This window comes from Lonchura striata, chromosome 4 (assembly GCF_046129695.1).
Source record: "Lonchura striata isolate bLonStr1 chromosome 4, bLonStr1.mat, whole genome shotgun sequence".
Classification (NCBI taxonomy): Eukaryota; Metazoa; Chordata; class Aves; order Passeriformes; family Estrildidae; genus Lonchura; species Lonchura striata.
In genome coordinates, this window is record NC_134606.1 from 49,672,136 (window position 1) to 49,698,818 (window position 26,683).

Genomic DNA, 26,683 nt, shown 5'->3' on the forward strand with positions numbered 1-26,683 from the left:
GGAGGCAATAATCTCTGCTGCAGCACTGTAGCTGGAAGGCGGTGACCTAGATCGGAGCCGCTGGTGCGGCCCGTGCTAACCGCGCTCCTCTGGCGCTGCGGTGCTTCCCGGGATCAGCCCCCGCCGGGCTGTAACTGATGTCACCAGTTACAGCGAGCCGGTGCGAGGTGCCGCCGGGCACCGTGAGGCACGGGCAGGCTCGGGCAGCAGTGGCTCCGTGCGGGGCCGCAGTGCTGCAGCAGCGCGCCCGGTACTTTTTCATCGCCGCCGGCTCTCGCGAGGGCGGTGCGCTCCCGGCTGGGACGATCCCGGCGCTGCCGGCCCTTCCAGCTGCTCCAGGCCGGGCAGCGGCGGAGCCCCGGGCGGGCGGGGCGGCGCATGCGCGGCCGGGCCCGGAAGGGGCGGCCGGGCTGGCGCCGGTGCGAGCGCCGCGCTGGGGCTGCGGCAGCGGCGGGGCCGCGGCGGGATGAGCCCTGCGGAGTGAGCGCAGCCCCGCCTGCCGCCCCGCGCCGCGCTCGGCGCCTCCGCCCCGCCCGCCTCCGCTCTGGCTTCGGGCCCCTTCTCTCTGCGCTGCGGCGGGCGGAGGCGGCGGAAGGAGAAGCCCATGGAGGGGAACCGGGACGAGGCCGAGAAGTGCATCGGGATCGCGCGGGAGGCGCTGGAGGCCGGGAACCGCGACCGCGCCCTCCGCTTCCTGGGCAAGGCGCAGAAGCTCTACCCGACCGAGACGGCCCGAGGTGAAGCCCGGCCCCCTCCCCGCTCCCGCTCCCGCGGCCCGGCTCTGTCGGGACGAGCCCGGACCGGCCGCGGGGCCCGCAGGAGGGCGGGCGCCCGGGGCCCTCCCTCCCCGGGGGGCCGTGCCGGCTGAGGCGAGCGGGACCCGGCCCCAGAGCCGGCCCGGGGCTGCGGCGCGGCCGGGTGTGTGCCCGGCAGCAGCGCTCCGGGCAGCTGCCTTGCCCCGGCAGTGCGTGACTCTGGCGTCAGGCGCTGCGGAGGAGTGGGTTTGCCTCCCCCGGTGCCAGCGGGGATCTCCCAGGGCCGACCCAGCTCCTTGCCTGCATTCCCCCTCCTCCCTAGAGCCGTCAGTAAAAGCGCAGCCATACAGACGAGGCTTAGCCCCGATTAACATCAGGACATTTCAGGCCCCCGGCCGAGACAGGCTGAGTTGGCTTCTTTTCTGTCACTGTGAGTCACCCCTCTCTCAGCTTGCAATGAGAGCTACAGCTCCAGAGTGGACCATGTCTTCATTCTCTAATATACTTGTGGTTTGGGTTTTCTTGGACCATGTCTTCATTCTCTAATATACTTGTGGTTTGGGTTTTCTTGGGTTTGGTTCCCTCTTGGTCGTACAGCAGCCACATAGGAATTGCATGGGGGTTTGCCTTTCCTAGAGAAAATGGAATATGTGGTGCCCACCAAGACTTAATTAGCTCTTCTGACTATTCTATACTAAAAAGTGGAAAAATATGTAGCAACCTTTTAGTAAAAAGTGTTTAGAAATAATTGTTTCAAAGGAACGCTAGTAAATTTCAGTGTATGTAGAACTGTTACCTGTCTTGGAGCCTTCTGTCACACAGTGACAGAAGTCCGCTCAAAACACCTTTGGATGCAGCAGGGACTTGTTGCGTTCCTCTGGTTCTCAGTTACGTGGTCTGTGCTGTGCAAGGAGTGGGAACAACTTCAGTGCCCTGTACCACTTAAAGGCCTCAGCATTTGCCATTTCTGGAGTGGAAGTTTGAGGCCAAATCTTCTCTGGAAGTTGCTGTGGGGAGATGCAGTGAACATTTTTGGGCCTCTTATCTCCTGACTTCTTCTTCAATGCAAACAATAAATGAAGATTTCACTGGCACTTTTCTTTTTAAATTAGTGCTTAATTTTTCAAGTGTTTATTTTTTCTCCTGCAAGACAGCATGGATGTTGTCGTATTCCTGTAAATTTCTGTGGCTTGAGAACATGACGTGCATGAAAATACTTGGAGCTTTTTGGAATCTGTGTTGGTCAGGAGGCAGGAAGTCAGAGAACTTCAATTCAGCTTCTTTCACCAAGGAGAGCAAATAGCTTAGTCTGCTTCACACAGCCTGTTATCATCTTATATCTCAAAGATAAGAGTTAAAATAGCTTTCAGGAAAGAAACTGACTTGTTTTGAGCATTTGGGGTTTTTTTAAGTAGGACTGCCACTACATAATCACCATTATAAAGTGAAGAAGTGCAAGAAATAGATGGCTAATTAGGCTATTGTCTGTAGGACACTTGTTTTATTCACTGTGGAAATTAGCAAAGTCAATCACAAATGAGGGACAGACCTGGGGAAAAGAAGATGGCCTTGTGGTAGTGGGCTGTAATCTGGGGAATTGTGTCTTCTGAAACTAAAAGCTTCACAGAATTTCTATGTGATGTTAAATAAGTCAGTTCACACCATTTCCATTAGTGACCAGCTAATTGTTTGTGCTTCATTTTTCAGGTATTCAGCTTGAAACAAGGGCCTGATTTGTGGAACTGGTGGGCAGTTAAAGCTCCATCTGAAGCTAAAGAGAATTGCAGATGCCCTAATACCACTGAAAAAGTTCAGGCCCTAGGCCTGATTTGAACTAGGTACTTAGAAATTAGGGGACTCTGTAAACATCTCATATCTCTGTGCTTCAGTTTTCTATCTGTGGAGGTTGTTAAATCTTTTAAAGTCATCTCATTTCCTCCCAAAACAACACCAACTCATTGATTTTATTTTGGTTTCAAAGTTTGAGGAACTTAAATGGCCCTCTTAAAAGTGCAGTAAAGCGCAAGGACACAGACTGTCTTTTTTTTTCAGGACAGGCTCTAGAAGGGCTGCAATAAATCACAACTGGAATTTTACACTAAGAACAAATTAAATTACTCTCATTGGCATCTTTTAGTTGGGGGTCTACTTGAGGAAAAAAATCCAACCTGTAATTCATAATTCAGGTAATCAAAAATGTGTCATAGGACATACCAGAGAGAAAGAAGCAGTTAAGTTTTTGTGAGCCCATTTAGTTCTAACACAAATTCTCATTTTACAGTCATAATGTGTTGGGTTTTTATGGTGCTAGGACAATGTGGTGCAACCCCAATTGTCTCTCTACTCACTTATTTTTCTCTGAAGTGTGGGTTAGAAGGTAGTTGAACTAGTTTCTCACTGAAGTTGCAGATTCTTAGTGTGATATACCTTTAGTATCGTTTTGAGAACAATTGCCCACCATTTCACAAATGAAGTTGTCAGTCATAAAAGCAATGAGAATGGTAATGCTGAATCTTTTACTGGTGGGAGCTTCCTCCTCCTGATGTCGTAGTGGATTACAAAAGGGCAGAGAATAGGTTTTAACTGTTGTTTCTAAAACAATACTGTGTGTGATCTGCTTTTGGCAACATTTACATTTAAAGGGCATTCAGCACTAGTTCAGTCACCAGTGAAGTTTAGTTTTGCTAAACAAAGCTTCTGCCTGAAATAGGCTGACTGCAGCAGTGCTATTTTAAGGCCTTACTAGTGTGAAATGTAAGGTCAGTGCTTATTTAATGATACTGAGCTAATGACTTCATAGAAGCAGTGTCCACGCTGACATCATTCTTTGCTAAAAAATTGTTTTACTCTTTAGCCATTCAAAAAATCGTTTGATTTTGGTTTTTGCTAATGATTCATCTTGCAACTGAACAGAACGTAATTGCTTGTCTGAAAAAGATTTTTAAGAGTAAGCTTAAAGATAACAAAGCACAAGGTGTCCCTTCTAGGTGCCATTCTGTTTAAAGGCACAAAACAGTGTTAAAGGAAAACTTTATTTTTTAGTGCCTCTTAAGATTTTCTTGCCCCATTTCTGATGCTGCCATTAAAAACAAATTTTTTTGGGAGCATGTCAGTTTAGTTTTTAGGCTGTTGCATTAGGACAAATTCTGAATTAAACAGAATTCTTCTATTAGTGAAAGTGGGGGGGGAAGAGGGGTCATGTTCAATGCATAATGGAATCAAATGTGGTCCAAGGATCTTTCATTCAACAGCAGGTAATAGTACACACAAGAGAGGCTTCAGACACACTCAGAGATAAGATTCTTTCTCTTACCTGCTAACAAAATAAGTCTTTGGTTCCCCGTATGTCGTAGTTTGAAATACTAGATGCACAGTAAAAGTTTTCTTAAATGCAGTGTTAGTATTACATTTTAACAGCTGGTTTTACCACCAGCAGTTCATGGAAGAGTCAGAATGTTTTTTTGAATATCTAAACTGTATCTTCTATTTGAAGGAAACAATGAACCCATACCCTTTGTGTGGTTTTCTCTTTTCAGTGTAGGACAATGGCATGTTTGTGTACGCTGTGTCCTGCTATTTTAAGAAGTTCACACTGATATATTTGAATTTTATTTTTTAAGCATCCTGCATTGTATTCTCATCAAGGCAGCTCCATTATGAGGTCTGAGAAGGGGATTAGAAAATAGTGATGTTTAAAGCATACTGCAACCAAACCTATTCATTAAGAGACATAATGCCATGCTTGCTGTGAAGAAACTCAGAATGTTAAAAATGCAAACCGTCGCCCATGCCTGCGTTTCTGCCATTTCTGCTCCCACAGATTCTGCATAAATGTTGGTGCAGGGATGAGAAATTTCTAGAGCAATACCAATATAAAAAGGAGGAACTGCAAAACTTTGAGTAAGCATTGTTTCAAGAAGGCCACATGTTCAGTAGGATTCTATGTGACGCCACTGTTAAATGTCATACTCACTGGATAGAAAAATGATTTTTTTTTTGTTCTGTTTTCTGGTTGCACTTCTTTGGAGCACATTCGGACTGAAATCTTTCATTCCCAGGGCACTGGCTGTTCAAAGCTCTGTTCTTGATTAGTTCTTAATCTGCAGACCTGGTCACCTCGTTGGAGTTGTTACTACTTCATTTACCTCAGAACTTCATATGCCACAATGGAGGGTATTAGAATAAAGTATTGCAAATATTGAATATGTCCTTCAGTTATAATCCATAATGCAACTCTTTTCAAGCTCCAGCTTTAATTTGTAGTGAGAGCATGCGCTCAGTTACAACTAGACATCAAAAGCTTAGTTGTTTCTTTGTATCTGCTGTAAAGAGCCCAGTCTGATCAATCCATGAGTCTTGCTGAGGCAGGCGGAGGGCAGGACTGACTCTGAAGTCAGCTGATTTTTTCACACTGAGTGTAGCTATTCACTAATAAGTTAATGTAAAAGTAAATACTGGGGAACTTTTAAGAAGTGGTGTCTCTCCTTTTCAACAAAGCTCCATTTTCTTTTCTTCCTGTGATATACCATCTATGATGTGTAGAATCCCAGTTTGCTGCTGCTCTAAAAAAGACCATGCTGGGCAAAGAAGAATTTTTTTTTTTTTGTTAGGAGAAAATTCTTAAGGGTTCTTCCCACTGACTTTCTACAAGAAAGTGCTATGCTTTCATAGTGCACGGGACATTTTTCCTTAGCAAGTTTTATTAGTGCATTTTTAATGCAGATAGTAACTCCTTTATGAAAAATATTTAGCCTATGTAGTTTGCCACATTGTTCTGAAGGAATCTGTTTTTAGGAAAGGTGGAATATTTACTAATCTTTGATCTGTATTATACTTTGTGTGCAGTCCCTTATGTTAGAATGGTATTGTTTCTGATTCATTGCTAAGACAGATACCCCCAAAATACAGGCTTATATACGGAAAGAAAAACCAGACTTTGTATATAATGTTTATTAAAACTGTTAAATTTGAGATCTGCTGGAATATGGAATGAAAGAGGATTTCAAGAACTAGCAGAAGCCAACTGTTTTTCAAGGTTCATATCTTAAGTTGGGTGTACTTGGCTGGTCCTGAGTTTTCTGTGGCATTTTAACAGTGTTTTAAATTTCAGCTGATACAGCCTGGAAGGAATAGTGCATCAGTTTGTGGCACTAATGACTCAGGTTATTGATAGGTATGTACTGTAGGAACTGAAAAGTGCTGGAGATGGGCTTGATGTCTGTGTGGAATAATTTGCACTTTCTATAGAGTGTAAGGTTAGTTCCCCTTCTTCAATTTGCAGGTGCTTATTCAGGTGTCCAGATGTTTTCACCCCAAGGCACAGGTTCGGTGCCTCTAAAAAACATCTCAAAATTAAGCACCTGGACAAATTCTCTCCAGTGTTACAGTACCTTGGCAGAGATGGATGGGAGGAGGCTGGTCAATAATTTCAAAACACTTCTCCATAGTTTTGCCATGAAAAGGAATTGTTAGACTGGCTGCAGAAACATCTGTGACACAAAGTGGTGATTGACAGGAAGGCGGATGTAGCAGCTAGTCTTGTAATGTGATGCTCTCATCTAAAATACTTGAGAGCCCTGACTTAATCACTAATACCTGTAATGATACTATGATATACTGTTGTTTTTATAGTTTTGTTGGAAGCTATTATGAAGAATGGAAGTACTGCTGGGGGAGGCGCTTACTGCCGAAAACCAGCCAGTAACAGTGATCAAAGTAAGCCCAATAGCACAAAGGAGAGCAATGCATCTGCTGCAGGTGAAAGTGGAAAAGGCTACAGCAAAGACCAAATGGAAGGAGTATTAAGGTATGGCTTAAATATGTCACTGCTTTTCATTCTGTGTATTATGTACTTAACCTTTCAGCTCTGTCATCTAAAGGAGCCACAGGAAGTTTGAGGTTAGCTCAGAGGGGTTACTTGCACTGAACTTTGTCTGGAAGGAAGAGTTTTGCTGATTTTAAACACCAAATGAGATGCTGTCACTTTCTGCATGAAAGATGCTATTACTTTCTTCAAACTATTAAGGCTACTTTATGTAAAAATAATACTTAAAATAGTTATTGAGTAGATCTCATGGTAAATGGGAAAAGTTATGAAAATTCTGTTGTGCAACTTGCAGGACAGTGTTTCTGTTCAGTATTTTTATGCTAAAATGCATGCTCACTCCTAAAGTTTACTTTCAAGCTAATCTAGTATTAAGATGAGGTGACATCAGGAAAAGATGTATGAAAATAAACAAAGGTCAATAAAAATGCCCTTTTGAGGCAAGTAAGTCTTAAGTCATGTTATTACTGTACATTTGCTGGCTGTAGGAGCAAGAAAAATATTTTTTCATATGTGCCCAGGTTTCTGCTAAAGAAATATAGATATAGGAAGGGAATTGCACACCTTAAACCCCAGTATTTTCAGATGAGCCTAGCCCAAATATTTTCAAGGGAGGTTGAAGGGAAATCAAGAGGTCCCTGTCTCCTAGTTTGTGTATATTGGATGTTGTGCATTACAGAAATTTGGGGCAGGGAGAGGGGTTTGTGTGCATCTGTGAAATGTGTGTTACTGTTGATACGATCTTGGGATCTTCCTGAATTTCAGTAATCTGTTCAGCTGTGCTAACAGTGAGGAAAGAAGTAGTTTTTTCTTTGTTGATACAGAAGCTCTGCATTCAGGCAGGTAGACAGCATCAGCTCTCACATAGCACATGGTTATCCTCTTGGTGTTATTTACTAGAGCTTTTCAATGTACCATCATCTCCACTTAATTAATGTTATTGCCTTTTGTGATACATCTAAAGTAAAACCCAGATAAGCCTGTATGTTTTTGGCTCCTTCATATCAACTGTTAAAATGAATGTAGAATGTGTGTGTAAGACAAAATATCCAGAAAGAAGTCCTCTGTAAATGTGGCTTAGCTCAAAATAAGACATGTCACACACTTCCAGAAAGCTGCTGCAAGGAAGGCTGTCTTGGTGCCAGTAGTCACTCACCTGTGACATGCCATTCTGAGCTGCAGTCTGCTTCAACGTCAGGTTCCCTGCAAGATCAGTCTGTTTGTTTGTTTCAGCAGAAGGTATGTTACCTACTTTGTCTTGACTGAAGTGGTGCTGTAGAGCTGGCTTTTTTCTCTGGCAGCCTTTTGTGGTACTGGGTATTGCTTTCTTGAAGGGATTTGTTAGATGCTATATAAACTTAATCCAGTTTGTTGAGATCAGGACCAGAGTTAGGGATATTCAAGAATTGCACATTGAGAGTAATATTGATGCAACATTGCTTCAAGAATATTGAATATTGAATATGGCGTTTTAAAATTTACCAAGATCTTTGCAAAATAAGCGATTGCAATACTTTACAGAGCAACCCATGTTTGTTTGTTTAACATACCACTTAAAATAAAGTGTTAAAACAATATCTTCACCTTTGGTTGGGGAATTCTGCCATCCTTTAATAAAGCAGTTTGTGAACCTTTAGAGCGAGATGGAATTTTTGTTTAGATATGCAGTGATCAACAGAGCAAGTTTTGCGTTCATGTTGGAAGTTTTGAAATGTTTGTCATGTTACTATTTAGTGACATAAACCACTTAAAAAATTTGTGGCTACAAATTAAAAAACATGTGTACCTTGCCAAGGAGAGCAGAATTAAATACAAACAATGGGCTAAAACTAAATGGAAAAATATAACACGTTCAGTGATCATAACTGAGAGAAAGTTCATGTTTAAACCACAGTGAGAATGAGCTTTCTAGATGGAAACATGACAGACAGCATATGATATTGCTTCAGTCAGACCCCAGGTTTTTCCAATTAAATGAAACATGCCCCTTTGGGGAAAGTATTCTTTAGAGAATAGAGTTTGTCACCACCATATGCTTCTGCCGTACCGCAGTGGAGTGGTTTCCAGATGTTTGAATTGGCTAAAGAAATAGTGTGTGAAAAGAGGTGGTTTTAAACAGTGTTTCATGCCCAGTTGTTGTCTTTTTTTTTCTGTAAGGAAAGAAGTTTATAGACAGCAAGGTAGCAAAACCTTCAAACCTCAATAAATTCTGACACTCAGCATGAATTGGACATTGCACAAACAGAGTTGGTTTGCATGTGCATGATTCAAAACATCATTATCCTCAAATATTCTTCCCTTTAGGAGTTTTTGGTTCAGTAACTGAATGTGGACATAAATACAGTGCTTCTGCTTTCAACTACACTTCCATACCATTTCCAATGCTTTTGTTATAAGCTTTAGTGAGCTGTCAGACAGGGCAACTGACTCTGAGCTCCCTGGCTTGGATCACTGATTAAAGTTCCTGGAATTGTACAGCTATCTTGAATTCGCTTGTGACAGCAGATTTAAGAAGCATAGTGAGGACATGCTTGGAGCAATGTAACTAATTTAGCTGCATTAATTTTCATCAGGGTTACTCTAGTAGCATGACTAGCTATGAGTACAAACAAGCACCTCTGCTGCCTTCATTTTTTCCACATACACAGGGGACACTGATCACTAGCAAGTTACCATAACAGCTCTGTAGAGTATTACATGAGCTTGCAAGCTGCTCAAGAGGGAGAAGCATAAGATGTAACATATTTCCTTTGATTGCATAAGTGCTGGGTAATGCTGCTCTTTGTGGGAGCCACGCTCGCTATTTCAGTGTGACAGTTTGAAGTGTGAGAGATACCACAGCACTTTGTTGCTTTCAAGTGGAAATGCTTTGAAAATCCCATCTGTAGTACATGCATCTTTTTCTTAATGATTCTTGCCTTGTCACTGAAAACTGGATCAAGTTGCCTTAACACCCTCAGGTGACCTGCATGTGGGAGATATTGACAGGAGACAAGCACAAATATGCTAGGACCCACGGTAGACTTAATGTCTTTTTAGAGCAAGTGCCCTAGAAATCTCTAGGCAGCTGAAAGCTACACAAGCAATGTCAGCTTAAGACAAATGTGTGAGAATCATGTGCATAACAAAAAATTAAGCATTTTCATGTTGTATGTTTTATACAAGCTCTCTTTAAATGATCTTAAAATGAACATGGTGTTTGACCTTTTTGGTCTCTTTTTTTAGTCAATAAGCCATGGCATGTTGCCTTTTTGACATCTGAAAGAAAACTGCCATGACTAGTAGTATGCTGAATTTGCATTGTTGTCTTGTGGAATACTACTTTTCCTGCCTTGCCAGTGCCTACTTCTTAGAAGAAAGCACAAGAATCAAATTTTGTATTTGGATCTTTGAGATAGAACTAAACAAAACAAATCAGAGGCATGAGTTCTGTAGAAACCTTGCAAGGCAGTATTAAGTGCCATCAAGTAGTGGTCAGGAATAATCAGTAGGACTTGATTTGAATTCATGTAGTGAACCAAAAAATTGCCTCTATACATTTCATGGATCAAAGTAGGAGTATAAGTTGTGTGACTGACTTTTCCCAGGCATTCTGCTGACACTTTCACAAATCCAAAAAAAGAGAGATATTGTTTTTTTTCTAGCATAGTGTCAAGAAGATAATTAATTGGAAGTAGATTAATAAGAGCAATCTGTGTGTTAAAAAAAGCCAAACCACCAAAGCAAAGAAATCAGGGCATGCCTTTAATTAGGCTGTAGAGTTACCATGAACTGTTGAAATATCCAGTTGAATGGTTGAGAAATTAAGGTGCAAATCATAGTCATAGAGCCTGTCACAGAAAAGTGGCAGAGAAGACGTGATGGACTTTGTCAGAAAGCTCGCAACTAAATAAAAGCTTAAATAAAATCTGGAGAAAAGTATGCTGATGTAAACACACTTGAATATTTCATGTCATACACACAGTAGAAACAAACTGATCAGCTAAATCCAAGAGCAAGGTAGTAAGACAAGCACCCTAATGTGTTGTTGAATTTATCAGTGCAATAGAGATCTAAGACTTCTGCTGCATTTGTTTTAGAAATTAGGGATATGCTGGTACCAGCTTGAGTTCCTTGACAATGCTGTGACCTTCTCTTCCCAATCCAGAGCACTTCTTTCAGGCCATGTTTGTCACCCAAACTGTGACTGGCACATTCCCAATTCAGCCATGAGATACCATTTGCATCAGGCTCTCTGGCATAATTGGAAATTTGACCCGTATAGATTTTGGTCTGCATGTTACTGTGTTTTTTCTGCTCAACTCTAGGATCAGAAGTCAGTATAGCTTCCTCTTGCTGTATTCTTTGTCACTAACTTTGTCACATTGCTACTTGCTGTGCTGCTCAGCTCAGATATCTTTGGGAGGAATAATTGTGGCTCCTTGGACATGCTTCTGGTTGAAGTATTTGTCTTTTGGGCTGTTCCTGTGAGTTTTTGGAAGACACTTTGAAATACTTAATCATACTCCAAATTTCATGATTGTGCATTGCTGCAGGTATTTGATACAGTAAGGCAAGTATCTCTGATAAGTTTTGTTAATCTGATAAAAGCTGGCAGTGCTGACCTAATCTGAATTGTAGATTTGAAAAGCGATCTGACAAGCACAGCATTAAGATCACATCATTTTGTAGTCACAGGAGAACCAGTGGTGGTAGCCCTAGGGTTTCTGGAGGTGAGAGATGCTTCAGGACCTGAAGGGCTTCCTCTGCTGTCAGAGCATGGAGAGGAGCCCAGCATCCACCAGAGTTGTTGGTGCTGCAGTTTGAAGCTGGCTGACCAGTTCTACTGCAGGTGCCTTCTCAGCTGCAAGCTGGGGTATTGGAGTTTTGCAAGTTGTGATGAGATACCTCTGTCAACAGATTGGGGACAAATGTAGGCCATCACTTGCTCTCCTGCAGTTTGAGAAGTCTATTCTGTAAAAGTCAGGTGTTATTTCAGGAACAGCCAGAAGATCTATTAATCAGAAGGACAGTGCCAAGGTGTTGGCAGGGGACTAACAATTCAACAAGGAGAGAAATAATAGAAATAATTTTCTAGTAATTCAGATACAGAAGTGATCCAACCAGAAATGAAAAGTACAAGAAAATCAATTCACAAAAAAACAAAACCCCAAGCAAAGTATCAGTTAAAACATCAAACTTCAAATAAGCCAGAAATAAAAAGCAACAAAAATAATTCATTCGATACAGAATGGGCAGTTAGTAAGCAAGTGATGTGTACATTAGAATTTTAAAAAGAAATGTCTATGTGGAGTTTATGTGTGCAAGAAAACTAGCAGTAGGAACTGCAGTACCTTAAGGGCAGCAAGACCAAACAAACAACAATTTGAAATGCAGCATTTAGAAAGTTGTTCATGCTGAAAGTGTTGCAGGGGTTTCAGGTGCAGTTAAAAAGCCAACAGTAACATCAGTGATGAGGCTTTTCCAGAATCTCCACTGGTTTTACCCTTAATTTTTCTCTGCCTTTACTGGCTGATTTTTGTGCCCTGTAGTAAGAGAAAGGTGAGAAAGGAGTAGATCCTTCCATCCACCTACCTTCCTGTGACAGATCTCCACAGGATAATTCATTGGTGCAGGTGAGGGATTCTGGCTGAGTGAGGATTGTCAGAGGTCAGTCTACTAGAGTAAAGAGGTGAGGAATATGTCAAAAAATGTCTGCATCTTCTGAGGGACAAGGATCAAGTTGACCATGGCTTCTAACAGCTTCCAGCAGCTGGAGAGAAATTTCTCATCAGGAGAGTGGAGTTTTGGGGGAAGAAAACTTGGAGCATCTTTGGATGAGGAGGGATGGGGCATCTGAGGCTGTGTGCTGGGGCATCTGAGGGTGGGCTGTGTGCTCCAGCAGTGTTAGAGAAGCCTTGTGGCTGAACAGCCATGTATGACCTGAGTCCTGGTGGCCCCACGGTTTGTCCTGTGATAAACTGACTTACCAGGTTCCGTTTGTGATGCATTAAAGTTTTGCTTCTCAGAAGTACATTGCAAACACTGATAATTTTGTTTAACTGGAATTCACCTTCTAATCATCTTTGCTTGTCCCATCATCCCCAGTGCAAATTTTGGTGCAGAACTCAAATGAACTAATCTGAGGGGGGGATCTGAGATATTACCCTGTTACGATTACCCTGAATTTTGCTCTGTCAGGAATCTCCTGGCAAAAGTCACTGACTCCCTCCCAGGAGGAAACTGCCTTAACCACATGCTGGCAACTTACAGTCCAGGTGGTTTTTGCCTTGAAGTGGCCAAGCAATGGTGTAAAACTGTTGACTAATGGCAGAGTGTGGCAAGGGCTTTATAGCACAATGTCACTGCTGAAAATTCCAGGCTTAGGTATGGTTTTTGGCCCCTGTTCATTTGTAAGATCATTTAATGGTTTTTTTTAGCTTTAAAGCTTGATTTGCCTAATCCAAAGTCTTGCTAAACTGCAAAATTTCCGTATGTATATGCATGTTCCACATTTGTGTTTTTAGAATTTTTCATTTACCACTGGGAAAGACTTGCAAAGAAAAAAACAGAAACGTGTTATACCTTGGCTGAACATGTCTCTCAGTAATAAAAATACTTCATTTGTGGGCCAGGTTCAGGATAGCTGTTGCATGGAGGTGATTGCATTAATCCTTTAGATCTTTTGGTATATACCCACCATTGCTGCTTCTCCTTTGAGGGTCGTCCACTGTGGAACATCCACTGGTTGTGAACAGGAGGGAACTCTCAAGTGGTTTTGGGGAGTTAGAAGTACAGGTTGACATCTTTGCAATTTTTTTCCCCATATTTCTCCTTTTGGCATCCTAGAGGTGTGAAATGAAGGTATATTGCAAATAAATAAACTTTCATGTTAGGTTTTTTTTTCATGAAAAATGATAATATGCTATTGATGGAAAGAGTTGTTGAGGATGCACAGTGCTTAAAAACATTTAAATTAATTTTTAACACCAGGGTTTTAATGTTAAAACAACAACAGCTTTGCTAAACATTGACAGCTCGCTGTAATTTTATGTCAGCCAAAGTTCTGAAGAGTCTGGCCCACAAACAGCTTAGAAACAATTGTTGAAGAGAACATAGATCGAATGCTGAGGAAGCAATTTCATTAAATAAAAGCTTAATTTGATACTGTTACATATTTAAATAAAGCTACCTGTTCTTGGTAACAGTTCATGAGTCATCCTGGCATTGAGGCTATGGATTAAGGGATCTGTACACTACCACACTTCTTTCTGCTTGTATAGATTACCAAAAAAGAGTTTGCAGTACTCAAGAGTATAATTTAATGTATTTTCTTTCCAACCTTTCTTGATGGATTCACTATGTTCTTTTTAGTTAGCTCTATCAGCTTCCTAATTGGAGCTTATTAAATGTTACTTCAATATAATGAGCTATATTTATTTCACAGGATGTTTGTGTTGGCAGCTGCCTGCATACATTTAATTCAGTGCTCTTGTGAGCATTTCACTGAGGCTTCCATAAAAGCTCCTGTATTTGAGCACAGGAAGCAGGAGCCCTCAAATGAAACTTGATTTGATCAATTTGTGAAGTAGGACGGATCACACATGGTGGTGTGGTCGTACTTGTGATGCTCACATTCCCTTAATTACAGGATTCTCATTCCATGAGAATGCCAAAGGCTTGCTTGCTCCCTTGTTTTCCACATGGCTGCCCTGTGTATAGTCTTGGAAACATTAAACCCAAATTTACATAGACATTTGTGTATGTAAGAGAATGCAGATACAATTACATCCATGTGAAGAGACTCACACGAAGCTTTTAAAGTATTCATGGGTGTAATTTCTATTTCTTGCTCAGACCAGCCCATTTTTTTTAGCACGCACCCCGTGTCAGTGTGCCTCATTTCTGCAGTGCAAGTTTGGGATTCAGTCTTTTCTTTCTGAATTCTTACCCAAGTAACTTGGTTTGATTGTTAAGCTGTATTTACTGGTTTGATCAGTTCTTCCTGCTCCCATAGAATTAATGTTCTCTATTTTCCTCTAAGTGCTCTTTCTTTCTTCTGGGATATTGTGAACTATACTAAATCATTGCATCATTTCCACATTTTGCTTTTCATGTCTGGGTTAGGCAGCTTACAAAAAGAATATTTCTGAGGTTTGAGTTTTAAAAAATGCTACACTTGATTATATGAGATGAGCTAAATATGTAATTGCTGGAGTTGATAGTGTGACTTTGAATTTACCTAAACACTTAGAGAAAGATTAAGTTCCAGGTGCATTCCCAGCAGCAGAAGTATTCTCACATGTTTTATTCTCTGAAAAGTGAATGCTTGAGTGATGGTATGATTTTGACTTTTTGGAAAAAGGGAGGTATTGTTTGCTTTATTTAATATCCTTCATACCGAAGTGCATTTGCTGTTTACAGTCAAAACATATTTTCCTACCTGCTAGTTGTGCAAAGTAAATTTGGAATCTTCTTTTATGCATTATTAACAGCAATATTAATGTAATTGTGGATGTGGGAATGCTACAGTAGTTGCAAACTGAAAACCTTTCTTACAACTGTGGTAGTTCTACAGTAGAAGAAACATACATAATAAGCTCAATAGTGAGTTTATTATGAAAAAATTACATTCTTTGTTTCTAGAGTTGATATTTAAAAAATAATTCATATTGAAAGCAAAAGATGTAATATAATGCACCACTGTAATGTATGACCTTATTTGCAGCTGTGTGTTAAACCATTACTTTTACATCTTTTTGCTTACAACATTTTATGTCATTTTCTTTTGCAGTATAAAGAAATGTAAAAATTATTATGAAGTCCTTGGAGTGTCAAAGGATGCAGGTGAAGAAGACCTAAAGAAGGCTTATAGAAAACTTGCTTTGAAATTCCACCCAGACAAAAACCATGCACCAGGAGCAACAGAGGCTTTTAAAAGTAAAACACCATTTTTACTTGAAATTTCTTTTATGATTAATACAAATAAAACTTATTTATCTGCATTGATTACTTGTATTTTTACAAATACAAATGTGTTTTTTAGCTGTTGTTAAGCTGACATTTTTATTCAAGAAAATATTTGACCTTTGTTGTATTAGAAGTATAGATAAATAACATGGACTTTGGCAGTAGAGCTTGGTTTCAGAAAATTGACTATAATGTTCAGTACAGGGAACAAATACTTGATCTGTGAAACTCAATTGCACTTTTTTACTGTTGTTGACTTAATGTAGTCATTGAATTATATTGCCTTGGATCTTTACTGTACTTGAGATAGAAAAAAAGAAAGCAATCCTTGATAGTAAAATGCAGTTTTTACTGAATCACAGCCCATGCTAAGTTGCCTCTTCTGTAGAATTTCTTGTATGTGTGTAATTTTACTACTTTTTCTGCATAAAAACACCTGAGTTCAGTCATGGCCTTACTAGTAGTTGCCTTTGACCATTTTTTAGGTAAAATTTACAGTCTGACTTGACCTTATTTAATGCTGTCCAGCTTAGTCCTACACAAGGGAAGTTATTGAAGAAAAGCTTTCTAAAGGAAACTACAGCTTCATCTAAGATGAAGAAGAATGTGAATGTGTAAGAAATGATAATGCATAAACAATCTGATCGTGGTGCATATTTTTATTTTTTTCTTGTGTGACGTTTACATGCAGACATTTGAAAAAATCATTCAGATAAAACACTTAAATTGGGGAGGGAAAAAAAAAAAAAAAGGTCCTGAGCAAGATTTCTGATACAAACTTTAAGAGGTAATTATAATAATATATTAACAATTCCAGGTGAAACGTAGATACAGCAGAGCAGGAAAGTTAATTGCTATTGATTCCTTTAATAAAGCTATGTGATTTTTAATATTTTAAAGATGATTTGGAATGCTAAAAGATAGCAATCATTTGCGTTATCTAGAAGATAGCTCTAAAAGATACTATTCCTATAAAATTGTCTCAGGCCCTGGGAATAAAATAGTTGTTCCTTGTTAATAGCATTTCAAATCATCTTTAAAATGTTAAAAATCTGCTTCTTAACATTTTATTTGACATGAGCACTTTTTACAAGTCTAATTTTTTCATCTGAATTTCACTTTCTGGTTTTTAACTAGATTAGTAAATGAACAGAAAATTTTGTAGGGGAATCTCATTGACCAAAAATTATTTAATGACAACTACCATTTTCTTGCATTGAAATTATCATAATCCTTTTGTATGGCTGAGTAAATTTATGGTTTAGTTTTCCTTTAAAGTTATCTGATCAGTTTATGATATCAATCTGAGGAAAGGAGTTCATAATAATAGGTTTTATTTCATAATAACGGTTTATTTTAAGGAAAGGTCACATTATAAAACAGAATTGCATTTTATGATAGGTAAGATACTTACTTAGATCTTGACCTACCTAGTACTACTCTTTTATTGTACTGAGCAGTCTCACTGAAGTGAGTTTTAAATCAAAGTTTGTGCAAATATAATAACTTCTGCCATCTTTTATCAATTTAATCAAAAGTCTTTCCTTTGAAACTTTTGAGTAGTGACGTTTTTTCATTTTTGTCCTTTTTGAAAAGAAAATTATATTGGAATCAAATCTGTTGTGAATTAGCACCAGATAATCAAGAGCAAGTAACAAGCACATTGTGACAGTATGGTAACTTCACTTTATTTGCAGTGACCCGATTTATCTGTCTAAGTTTTTAATTCTTGGGAACCTCTAAATTTTTATTATCAATTTTATCCTTGTACTGAGCAACAGAGCAATATCTGATGTCAGTTTATATCATGCTTCAGTGCAAAATACCAGGCTTCATTTCTTTGGGTTTTCTCCTCCAGTTAAAGGAATTGCTTAGGTTTTTTCCTAAGGGCATCTTAAAAGACACATAGCTAAAATTCATTAACTTTTGCTTAGACTGGATAATGTTTAAAATATTAATTACAAAGCCACAAACTTATTTACCTGTGTTGAAGTTATAGTGTTGCACCTCTGACGAATTTTTGATGACTGATGGCTTTTCAACACTGAAAATCATAATCCCTGTGCCTTGGATTGGTTGGCTGCAAAAGGACTCTTTTGTTGGAGAGGTCTGGAGGAGAGAGTAGAGAGGAAGGCAGAAAGGGCTTAATGAAGATATGAGTGAAAGTTGTTCATCAAGTGGCAACACAAACTTTCCATCAATCTGCAAGATCATTATGCCTGTGCGCAGCAAGAAAAAAAGCTTCTAAAGTCAGCAATATATGTGGGTTCTCTCGCTGATTTTTCCATGCTTACCTAAGTGAGGGTTTTTCCCTTTCTACTGCCAAAATGGAAGCTGTTCATTTGTGATACCATAACATAAACAGGGAGAAGCATCCAGATCAGGCCCTCCAAATACTGAGGTAGTATTGACCGCCCGAGGAACACACACATTCCTGTCACATGTGCATGTTCGACTCCTCAGGTTACATCATGCAAAGCTTTGTGTTATTAATGCAATCCATAAATACCTTCAAAAGCATGAAGAAAAATACATTCACACTCCTGTATACAATGAAGTTGATGCATTCTAAGAAATGACCACTTATCAAATGAAACCAAAGAAAACCTGCTGAGTCCATGATGGTTTTTTAAGCTAGCTGCTAGAGCAAAGTGCAATTACCCAGCTTCAGAGTCTCCTTAAAATGCTTGATGCTATTTTTGTAACTGCAGTGAGAGAGAACATTTCCACAAGGGTAGGTGTTCCCCTAGAAAAGGAAACAAAGCTCTCCTGCCTTCTGCCTTTTTTAACAGGATAAAAGGCCTTTGAATAGCATTGGTGAGAAACTTTGTGGAAGTTATTCCAAGAAAAGTGGAGATGTTTCTAGACTTTGTTCTACTGTAGTTATTTTGTAACATACAGTAAATTACATCAATTGCTGCCTATTTTTGACTTTGAAATTGCAATTTTCATGCTGGAATAGCTTTTATCATGCATTTATGGGAGTTTTGTTTTATTCCTTGCTTCAGAAATCGGAAATGCGTATGCTGTGCTGAGTAATCCAGAAAAGCGAAAGCAGTATGACCTTACAGGCAGTGAAGAGCAAACTTGTAATCACCCTAGCAATGGCAGATTCAACTTCCATAGAGGTTGTGAGGCAGATATTACTCCAGAGGATCTGTTCAACATGTTTTTTGGAGGGGCCTTTCCAACAGGTATTTGTATACATCAGCTTAATTGTTGATATGTACTGCCCAGAGTGGCATTAGAGTTTATGACATTATAAAATAGTAGAATTATTTCAGCCAGCCATGAACCCCAACTCTACAATCTGCATAAGTTTATTTTTCCCTCAAGTGTTGCTAAATCCTAAAAATGTCAGTTCTTACTATCATGCAGCTTAAAATACTTACTTTAAGCAACTTTGTAATTTCAAGATACCTTAATGTTATTTTATGTGCTGTTGTGCAGTAATGTAAAGTGCTTTATGTTGCTTCTGTACTGACCTCTAAATAGTATTTTTGTACATGATTTAAATGTGGATGTTCCTTCCTCAGGTAGTGTACACTCATTTTCTAATGGTCGTGCTGGCTACAGCCATCCAAACCAGCACCGTCAGAGTGGGCACGAGAGGGAGGAAGAGAGGGGTGATGTAAGTTTAAGCACCATTGGCTTTAAACTACAAAATCTGCTTTCAGTATTGTGATTGTACAGGAGCTCTGTACTGTAGAGGAGGATTTGTACCTGCCAGCTGGGTATTTCAAACTTCAGCGGGTGGTTCGCTTACTGACTGGTAAACAGGCATGCAAATTTGAGAAGGTAATAGCCTGATTTTGTAAACCTGTTGTAGTATGTTACTCTCTTACTAGTGACTGGTATTATTAACCTATATATGGCACTAATTGTGGCCACTAGTCCTTGTATGCATTGATAAATTTATTTGGGCTGAGGTAAGAATTGAATGTATGGCTCAGTATTCACCTATATGAATTATCTCTAATCCTGTATAATCACATATCACTGTACAGATGAGACCAAATCATGATATACAACATAGCTGAATCCAGCTTTTATTTGGTAGTTGCTTGTGTGTATGTGCTAACCCATGAACTCCTGCAGCTTGAGCACTGTGTGAATATTGTATATGCAATTGAAAGTTCAAATAATACCACAGTGTTTGCAGTTACTGTTTTCCTAGTAGCTTTTGAGGCTTAAAGCAAAAAGTCACACTTAGCATTAAGTATTGTCAGATTTACCTGTTTGCTTGATGATTTATGAAATACCTGAATCTGTTTTGTTCCTTAGGGAGGTTTCTCTATGGTCATTCAGCTGATGCCTATTATTGTGTTGATCTTTGTCTCCTTGTTGAGCCAGTTGATGGTATCTAACCCTCCTTACGCCTTATACCCAAGATCGTAAGTAATGCTTCATTACATCACCTTAAAGCAGAGGCGAAGGTATTGCAATCACTTTCTCCCACTTAGAAGCATTGTGGAGAATCTTCCATTAGTTGATCTTTGATTTCCCACAGTGAAGAAAGGGAGGGAAGGTGTAGATGAAGAACAAAAAATGTAGGTGTGAAGAACATGCTGTGATAATGTAATGGAGAAAAGAGGTCAGCAGTACCTGGAGTTTAGGAGATCTAGTACAAGGCAGTGGGTCCAAGCAACATGGCATGTTGCAAAGGTGTTCACATCTCCAACATAGTTAATCAAAACCTGAAATCTGCTAAGGCTCATTACTCTTTTGGGGGTAATCTGTGTTTGTAGAAGGTGAAGAACTTGAAAGCAACTTTCTTATCCTTATTTAAGTGTTAAACACAATGACGGCTGGGAAGATTGTCTGTTCTTTGCTTCATTCTAGGCGATGGCAAAATTTTCATTTTGTTGTGAAGAATTCTACTTGTGAAACTTACCTGGATATTTAAACCTTCTTTTCTTATGAGAAATAAGTAACTTGAATCAAGTGTGCAGCTAACTGGTAGACGTGGCCCACTCACCACACTGGTTTTAAAGGTCCTTAGTTCCTTGCAGAGCCCCATAACAGAAAGGTTTCTTTTCTCCTGTTTTTCAAAGTTCTCTATTTCTGGAGTAGGTTGTTTTTCCCTTCTGCAATTAAGCTGTTGTAATGCTTAGAAAAGCTTTTCTGCCAAAATGTTTGCATCTGATCTTTGATTTTTAATCTACAGAATGCCATCAGGAAAATTAATTTATCAAGGCTGGCAGCAAACACTTCAGAATGGAGATGCTATACTGGCTTGCTGCAAAATAGTGACCTGTTTCTGTTGAGTTTGAATGTATTTTTCTATTATTTAAACTTATATTTGGCTATAGAGGTATGAAATAAGTGTCTTAGTAAAGTGGATTTTTTTTTGAGATCAAGTGTTTAAGCAGCAGAAGTTTAATGTTTAGGTAAAAGCAATGATTTTATTCTCAAGCAGATTATAGAGCCATTCTTTTCATTTTTTATCTTGAAATGGCAAATTTAGGAGTGTGCTGGTATTATTCAGTAATGGCAATATGTTTTTTAAGTCTGCTTGTGATGTAAAAACAATAATCAAATTAATATTTAGTCTTTCTCTCCCCCGCCTCCTTTTTTGCAGAAGTACAGGGCAGACCATAAAAATGCAGACAGAAAATTTGGGTGTCATTTATTATGTCAATAAGGACTTTAGAAATGAATACAAAGGAGTGTCATTACAGAAAGTGGAAAAGAGTGTGGAAGAAGATTATGTATCTAACGTTCGTAATAACTGTTGGAAGGAGAGGCAACAAAGTAAGTGTGGTAATATGTATAATTTAATGAAATCATGCATTAATATAAAAATAAATTGCCTGAGGCAAGAAGGAAGTGCTTGTATTATTACAATATCTCAATGCAATAGTAAGTGTAAGGTCCCATGCTGTTTCTCACTTTAAAACTGTCCCCAATGTCACTTAGTTTTTGGATTTTACTCAGTGATCTAACAACCACTTGCAAATTATCAGCAATTTTAACCTGGTGCTTTATTATCTGTGACCATTTCTCAGAAAATTAAAGACTACACTAAATTGATAATTATAAAGCTTAGTGAGTCCTTAACTCACTGTGATTTGTAAGAATTCTCATGTCTTCCACATTACTTTTTCATGGCAATAGCTCATTTGCCTTGGTGCTTCTATGTAAGTAAATAAATAAACCAGAAACTTACATAGGTGTTTTCAGAGAGATGAAAAAATAATCTGCCTTGGAACCACAGTACATACAAACACTGTTTTTCCAGGCAACCAAGGACAGGCAGCACATCCTGTCAAACAAGGGGGTTTAGTGTGCCATCTGTTTCTCCAGTCTAGTATTATACAATGAGTTACTTCTTTTCAGAAACCTAGAATTCAGTGTTACAGCATAAGAATACTGAAGAATGCCACCAGCCTTTTCTAAATCAGCATCAATTTTAATGTGCTATCTGTTACAATTTTATTGTTATCTGTGACTATTTCATGAGCTCTGTGGGAACAGCACTACTAAAATTACATCAGTGTGGAAACCAGTTGGTTTTAGCTTTTCAGGTAGTGAACTTCAGTCATAGAAAACTGGAAAAATAATTCATTCATGAACTGTCACTAAACTGACCAGAAGCAAATAGAATGCAATTCTCTGAGTCAGATCACATGTTCCTGGCCAGCTTTAGTCTCTGTAGTCCAGTTGTTTGGTACTTGTAATTTATCAGGTTGTGAAAACTACCCAAACTGATTTTGAGTAAGAGTTTCCTAATGTTTTGGTTTTGTTTGTTTGTTGGGTTTTTTTTTCCTGATTGTAGAAACAGCTGATTTTGTGGTTTTATGGATTTAAAATACCTGTTGTGTGTTAAATCTCTTTGACATTTAAAATCTATCTGGGGTTAACTGACATTTAAGAATGTCTTGCATTTTGAGTTGAAGTGACAAAATTTTACAGAATTAACAATGTTCAGCAATGTCAAGCTGTTGAGCACCAGTATAATACAGAGCTCTTAATTATTAATAGCTCTGAACACTGACAGTCTGAATCAGCATCAGTTGAAGTAAAGGGCTTAACATTAAGATTGGATTTTTTGGGGCACAGACAGGATGCTAGAGGTATCAATAACAATGCAGGATCACTGAGAGTAGCCTATATTTGTAATGTCTAATGAGGTCTGACAGAAGTCGTAGGGGTTTTTTGTTTTTTTGTTGCTGGGGATTTTTGTAGGGTGTGGTTTTTTTCTTTTTAATCAGATACTGCTGTATGAAGTCTGAGGAAGCTGGAAGGCTGATACAGCTTTACCTACTCAAAAGGATAGACTTGTTACAAAGATCCAGCAAAGGAGAACTGTAGCAGTGCTGTTGTGGTTGTGTCTGAGGGAAGTTAGAACAGAGAGAAGGAAAAAAGGGCAAGGGTTAAAACCTGGCATGTTCTGTACAGCTGTCATGTGCCGAGTATTCAGTTTGTAACCAAAAAAATCTTTTCTCCTTAAAGAAACAGACTTACTTTATGCAGCAAAAGTATATCGAGATGACCGCCTCCGAAAGAAAGCAGAGTCCATGTCCATGGAGAACTGCAAAGAACTAGAACGGCTGACCAGCCTCTACCGAGGAGGATGAGCTACAGTTACACACACATCTTACCTATGCTGTTATCTCTCCTGAAACTGAGAAGAGATTTAGTTTCACCATGGATGCTGGAAAAGAGGGTGGATGTAAAACTCTACTGTGTAGCTGTTTCCAGAAACCTTATGCTGAAATATCATTTAACGGCTTCTTTACCTACTGTGAAATATAGGTAACTTTAATTGTTTAGATTTTACTTCAAAGCTTCTGTGAATTCTTTCAGCAGAGAGAATAGCTCAGAAAGGATGCTATACTTGTAGAGACTTAGTCATAGTGGTTCTCCTCTAACATATTTGCCATGTAAATATCTGTGGAAAGAACACTTTGTGTATATATGAGTTAAATTACTTTCTATTTAAAAATCTCAGAAATTTAGTTCCATACTACATTTTGTCTCACTGATGGAATAAATAGTATGATTACATCACTCCTATTCAGATGTCAAGTGTGTGGAGTTAAAACAATAATTTTTAATATTTTATCTCTAACTCTGTGTAAAATCTTCTAGGTTTACCACTTAGAGGAACTTGGTATTTTTAAATATAATGGCATATATTCCTAAATATCTGTTGGGGTAAATTGATCTGGTGTAGAGTAGCAGTTTAGCTGTTGTAGTTTTTTAGCATTTCTAAGCAATGCTGAGAAAAATAAGAACTATGCTAATCTCTTTTCAAAGTAAATATTTGCAAATGCTGTACAGACCATTATAAACATTGCTTTTAGTACTTGCAACAGTTTACAGCAGCTCTACCATTTGGTATTCCAGTAGTTGTAAGTCCATACGTATGGTTAACATGCATCCATAGCTTCCTTAATTTTCACCAGAAAGGTAGAGGAAAACATGCAACACTGAAAAAAAAAGGCAACCTATTTTTTTTTTTTTCCTGGCAGGCTTCCATTTTCTTACAACTTTTTTATTTCAAGCTAGGTCCCAATACTGATTCCTCAATGGGCACCGCAGGTGGAGCAGGGAAATTTTGCGAAGGACAAGCTATGTGCCTTTCAACCCTTTTGCCAACTATTTAAATGCTTTGCTGCTTTGCAGTGTGCTCCTATGGTCAGAGCCGTATCACTTGTCAAAAGAGGTAGGGTATGTTTTTTTGGGACCAGAATGTAGCTGGACTGACTTGGTAGAAATGAGCAAGCCTACTGTTTGGCTCCTCCATAGGAGATCATGTAACTCAGTGGCCTGGAAATGGAAACTATATGTAGCCACACCTGCTGATGCAAAGAGGTGTTCTGAAGCAGCTAAGTACAATGTACTTAAAGTATGTTGAAAATGTTTTTAGGTTCAGTAGCTGATGTTTTTTACATTTTAACAGTGTTATACAGGGGAATGTTTCTTGTATTTGAGAATGCCAGATAGCTTGTATTACAGGCAATATATTTTGTTTGAGAAAACTGCTATCTTTGAACAATGCTATCAATTCATGTGGAGCCAAATATTTCTCCTAAACTGAAAATTTAAATACTTTGTCTGACTTCATTGCAATTCCTTCTGATCTACAGCAGCATATGACTTTACAAATACACTAAATGCTACTACTCTAAGTGAACCAAAAAACATTTTGCATATCCCTTTTCCAAATTGTCCCAGTGGAAATGTCTTCTCTTGAATTGGTGTAACATGAGACTGGCTGCAGGCTTTTAGCTAAGCAGCTAAACCAGCATTCAAGGTGGACATAAAAGCCTGGAGCATAAAACAGAAAAAAAATTTGCTGAAACAACAAAAAAAAAGTGTTGCTGTACTGAATGCCCTTACTAAGGCTATAGTAAAAGGGTTCAGATGTAATGGAAAGGCATCCAGTTGTTTGAAATATGCAATCAAAATCTATGGAGAAAACGAGATTCCCCAGATTTTGTAACTGTCCAGAATGTATTGTAATTATATCAATGAAAACAAACTATCAAAATACATCCTGGTACTCCTGTGTCTTCTTAAAAGAAGAAAGTTGTTCCAAAGGCTTTAACAAGTACTTAGACCTTCCTGTTTACAAATGAGTCTGAGCTTGCAAGTGATCTTTTAGTTAACAGGAAAAAGGATATATAACACATTTATCAAATATTGGAACTGTGAAGTCAGAGTGAACAGATGGTCTTAGCAAAGCTGCCTATAATAATTCTATGGGCTGTGTCTGCCCTTCAGCCACTTCTGGTGCAGGTGAGAAGTGGGGAAATGGATGGATGCTGAGCTGTGTCAGCTGGGTTCCATTCCTATCAGTTCTTCTGCAAGCTGGAATGATGTGCTGGCTGTGCCCTATGGCAACACAGATATCCCATAAGGTTAAAAGTGAGACCTAGACCACAACATTTCATTTGACTACCTTGCAATTAGCACTTTCTGAAAAGGAAATAATATGTTTATACTGGTGGAAGTATGCTGCTTAGCATTTAACAGATTAAATACTTGCACACTTTGAAATACGTAGTAATGTGCAAAAGGATGCTGTGATTTCCTGTGGCATAAAGATTAAGCTGCTCTAAATATGGCCTGCAAACACTCTTTTAATATTTCAAGTGGGTGTTTTTCTCCTCATGATTGTTGCTTTTTTCCTCAAGTCTGAAGGTTTGGTTTTTTTTTCCTTCAGAAATGTCAATATCTTCCCTGGATTTATTGAGGGAATCTGCTGGAAAGTACAGAATTAATTTTCTCATGAGCAAAATGCAAATTGAAGAGAGTGGAGTACTTAAATCTTTTCAGATGACCTTTCTTCAGAAGGAAAAGTTCTCATTAAAATAAGATATTGGAAAGAGAAGAGGAAAACAACACTGTTTTTGAACAGCCTGACTAAAAATCCCTCAAAATTTTAGCTACATGCTCCTTACTGTTTTTATTTAGTGATTACCTTTCATTTAATCTAGAGTTAAAGATAGCACAAGCATGGGTTCTTGGTTTTATCCTTTAAAAGGGCAGGCAGAAAAGTCCAGCAAAAAGAGAAAAATCTTGGCATGACTCTGACATAGCCTAATGAAAAAAGGAGGTGATTTGCATCTGCTGAAATATAACATCAATATGTGTTCTATTTATGGAGCATCCTGAGTCACAAGCGAGTTCAGTGTTCACATCTGATGAACATTTCCCTACAAGTTCTCTGTTTGGGTAAAACAAGTCTAAATTGGAATTTTTAACTGTTTTTTAAATGGTCTTTTTTCTTTTAACAAGTTTCCAAGAAATGGTAGAACATTACAGCGCTAAAACTGTAACAGATGAATTTAAATAGACATTAGAGACAACTTTAAATAATGAATATTTTTAATGTAATTTTGTAACAAATGCTGTGAAAGGATTTCAATGGGAGAGCAAGAATATTTTTTAAGGTTGTTTGTTCATAAATTTCATTCACCATTAAGCAGTTGTTATTCTGACTCCTTGTAGCTCTGTCAAATTGAAGAAAAGTGTAATAGTAAAAGCATTTTGTTTTTAGAAAAAGCAGGTAATACTAAATAAATTCCTAAAGCTATAATTTACTTACACAAAATGTAATGCAATAAATGTAGGAAAAAAAAGGCCATTTGTTGTGGTTTGGCCTCAGCCATGGATCAGCACCGTGCAGCCAGCTGCTCTCACC

At 38.8% G+C, this 26,683-nt stretch overlaps 1 protein-coding gene across 2 annotated transcripts; it reads left to right on the forward strand.

The window, feature by feature from the left end:
• Nucleotides 1-506: 506 nt before the first annotated feature.
• DNAJB14 (DnaJ heat shock protein family (Hsp40) member B14) lies at nucleotides 507-25,031 on the forward strand. 2 transcript variants are annotated; one of them, XM_021550321.3, is made up of 9 exons: nucleotides 626-737; nucleotides 2,463-2,593; nucleotides 6,387-6,561; nucleotides 15,353-15,498; nucleotides 18,537-18,722; nucleotides 19,065-19,159; nucleotides 19,813-19,922; nucleotides 21,110-21,282; nucleotides 22,984-25,031. In XM_021550321.3, the coding sequence occupies exons 3-9, from the start codon at nucleotides 6,404-6,406 to the stop codon at nucleotides 23,106-23,108; spliced, it is 993 nt and encodes a 330-aa protein (XP_021405996.1). In that variant the 5' UTR covers nucleotides 626-737; nucleotides 2,463-2,593; nucleotides 6,387-6,403; the 3' UTR covers nucleotides 23,109-25,031. The 2 variants fall into 2 exon arrangements, with proteins under 2 accessions (XP_021405995.1, XP_021405996.1); XM_021550320.3 differs by lacking the exon at nucleotides 2,463-2,593 and having other exon boundaries at nucleotides 507-737.
• The last annotated feature ends 1,652 nt before the right edge of the window (nucleotides 25,032-26,683 follow it).

Excerpts from the sequence above, each read along its gene's own strand:
- DNAJB14 (XM_021550320.3), top strand. The coding sequence starts at position 605 with ATGGAGGGGAACCGGGACGAGGCCGAGAAGTGCATCGGGATCGCGCGG. Across the intron at positions 738-6,386 it reads CCCGACCGAGACGGCCCGAG|TTTTGTTGGAAGCTATTATG; the intron begins GTGAAGCCCGGC and ends TTGTTTTTATAG. Across the intron at positions 19,923-21,109 it reads TACGCCTTATACCCAAGATC|AAGTACAGGGCAGACCATAA; the intron begins GTAAGTAATGCT and ends CCTTTTTTGCAG.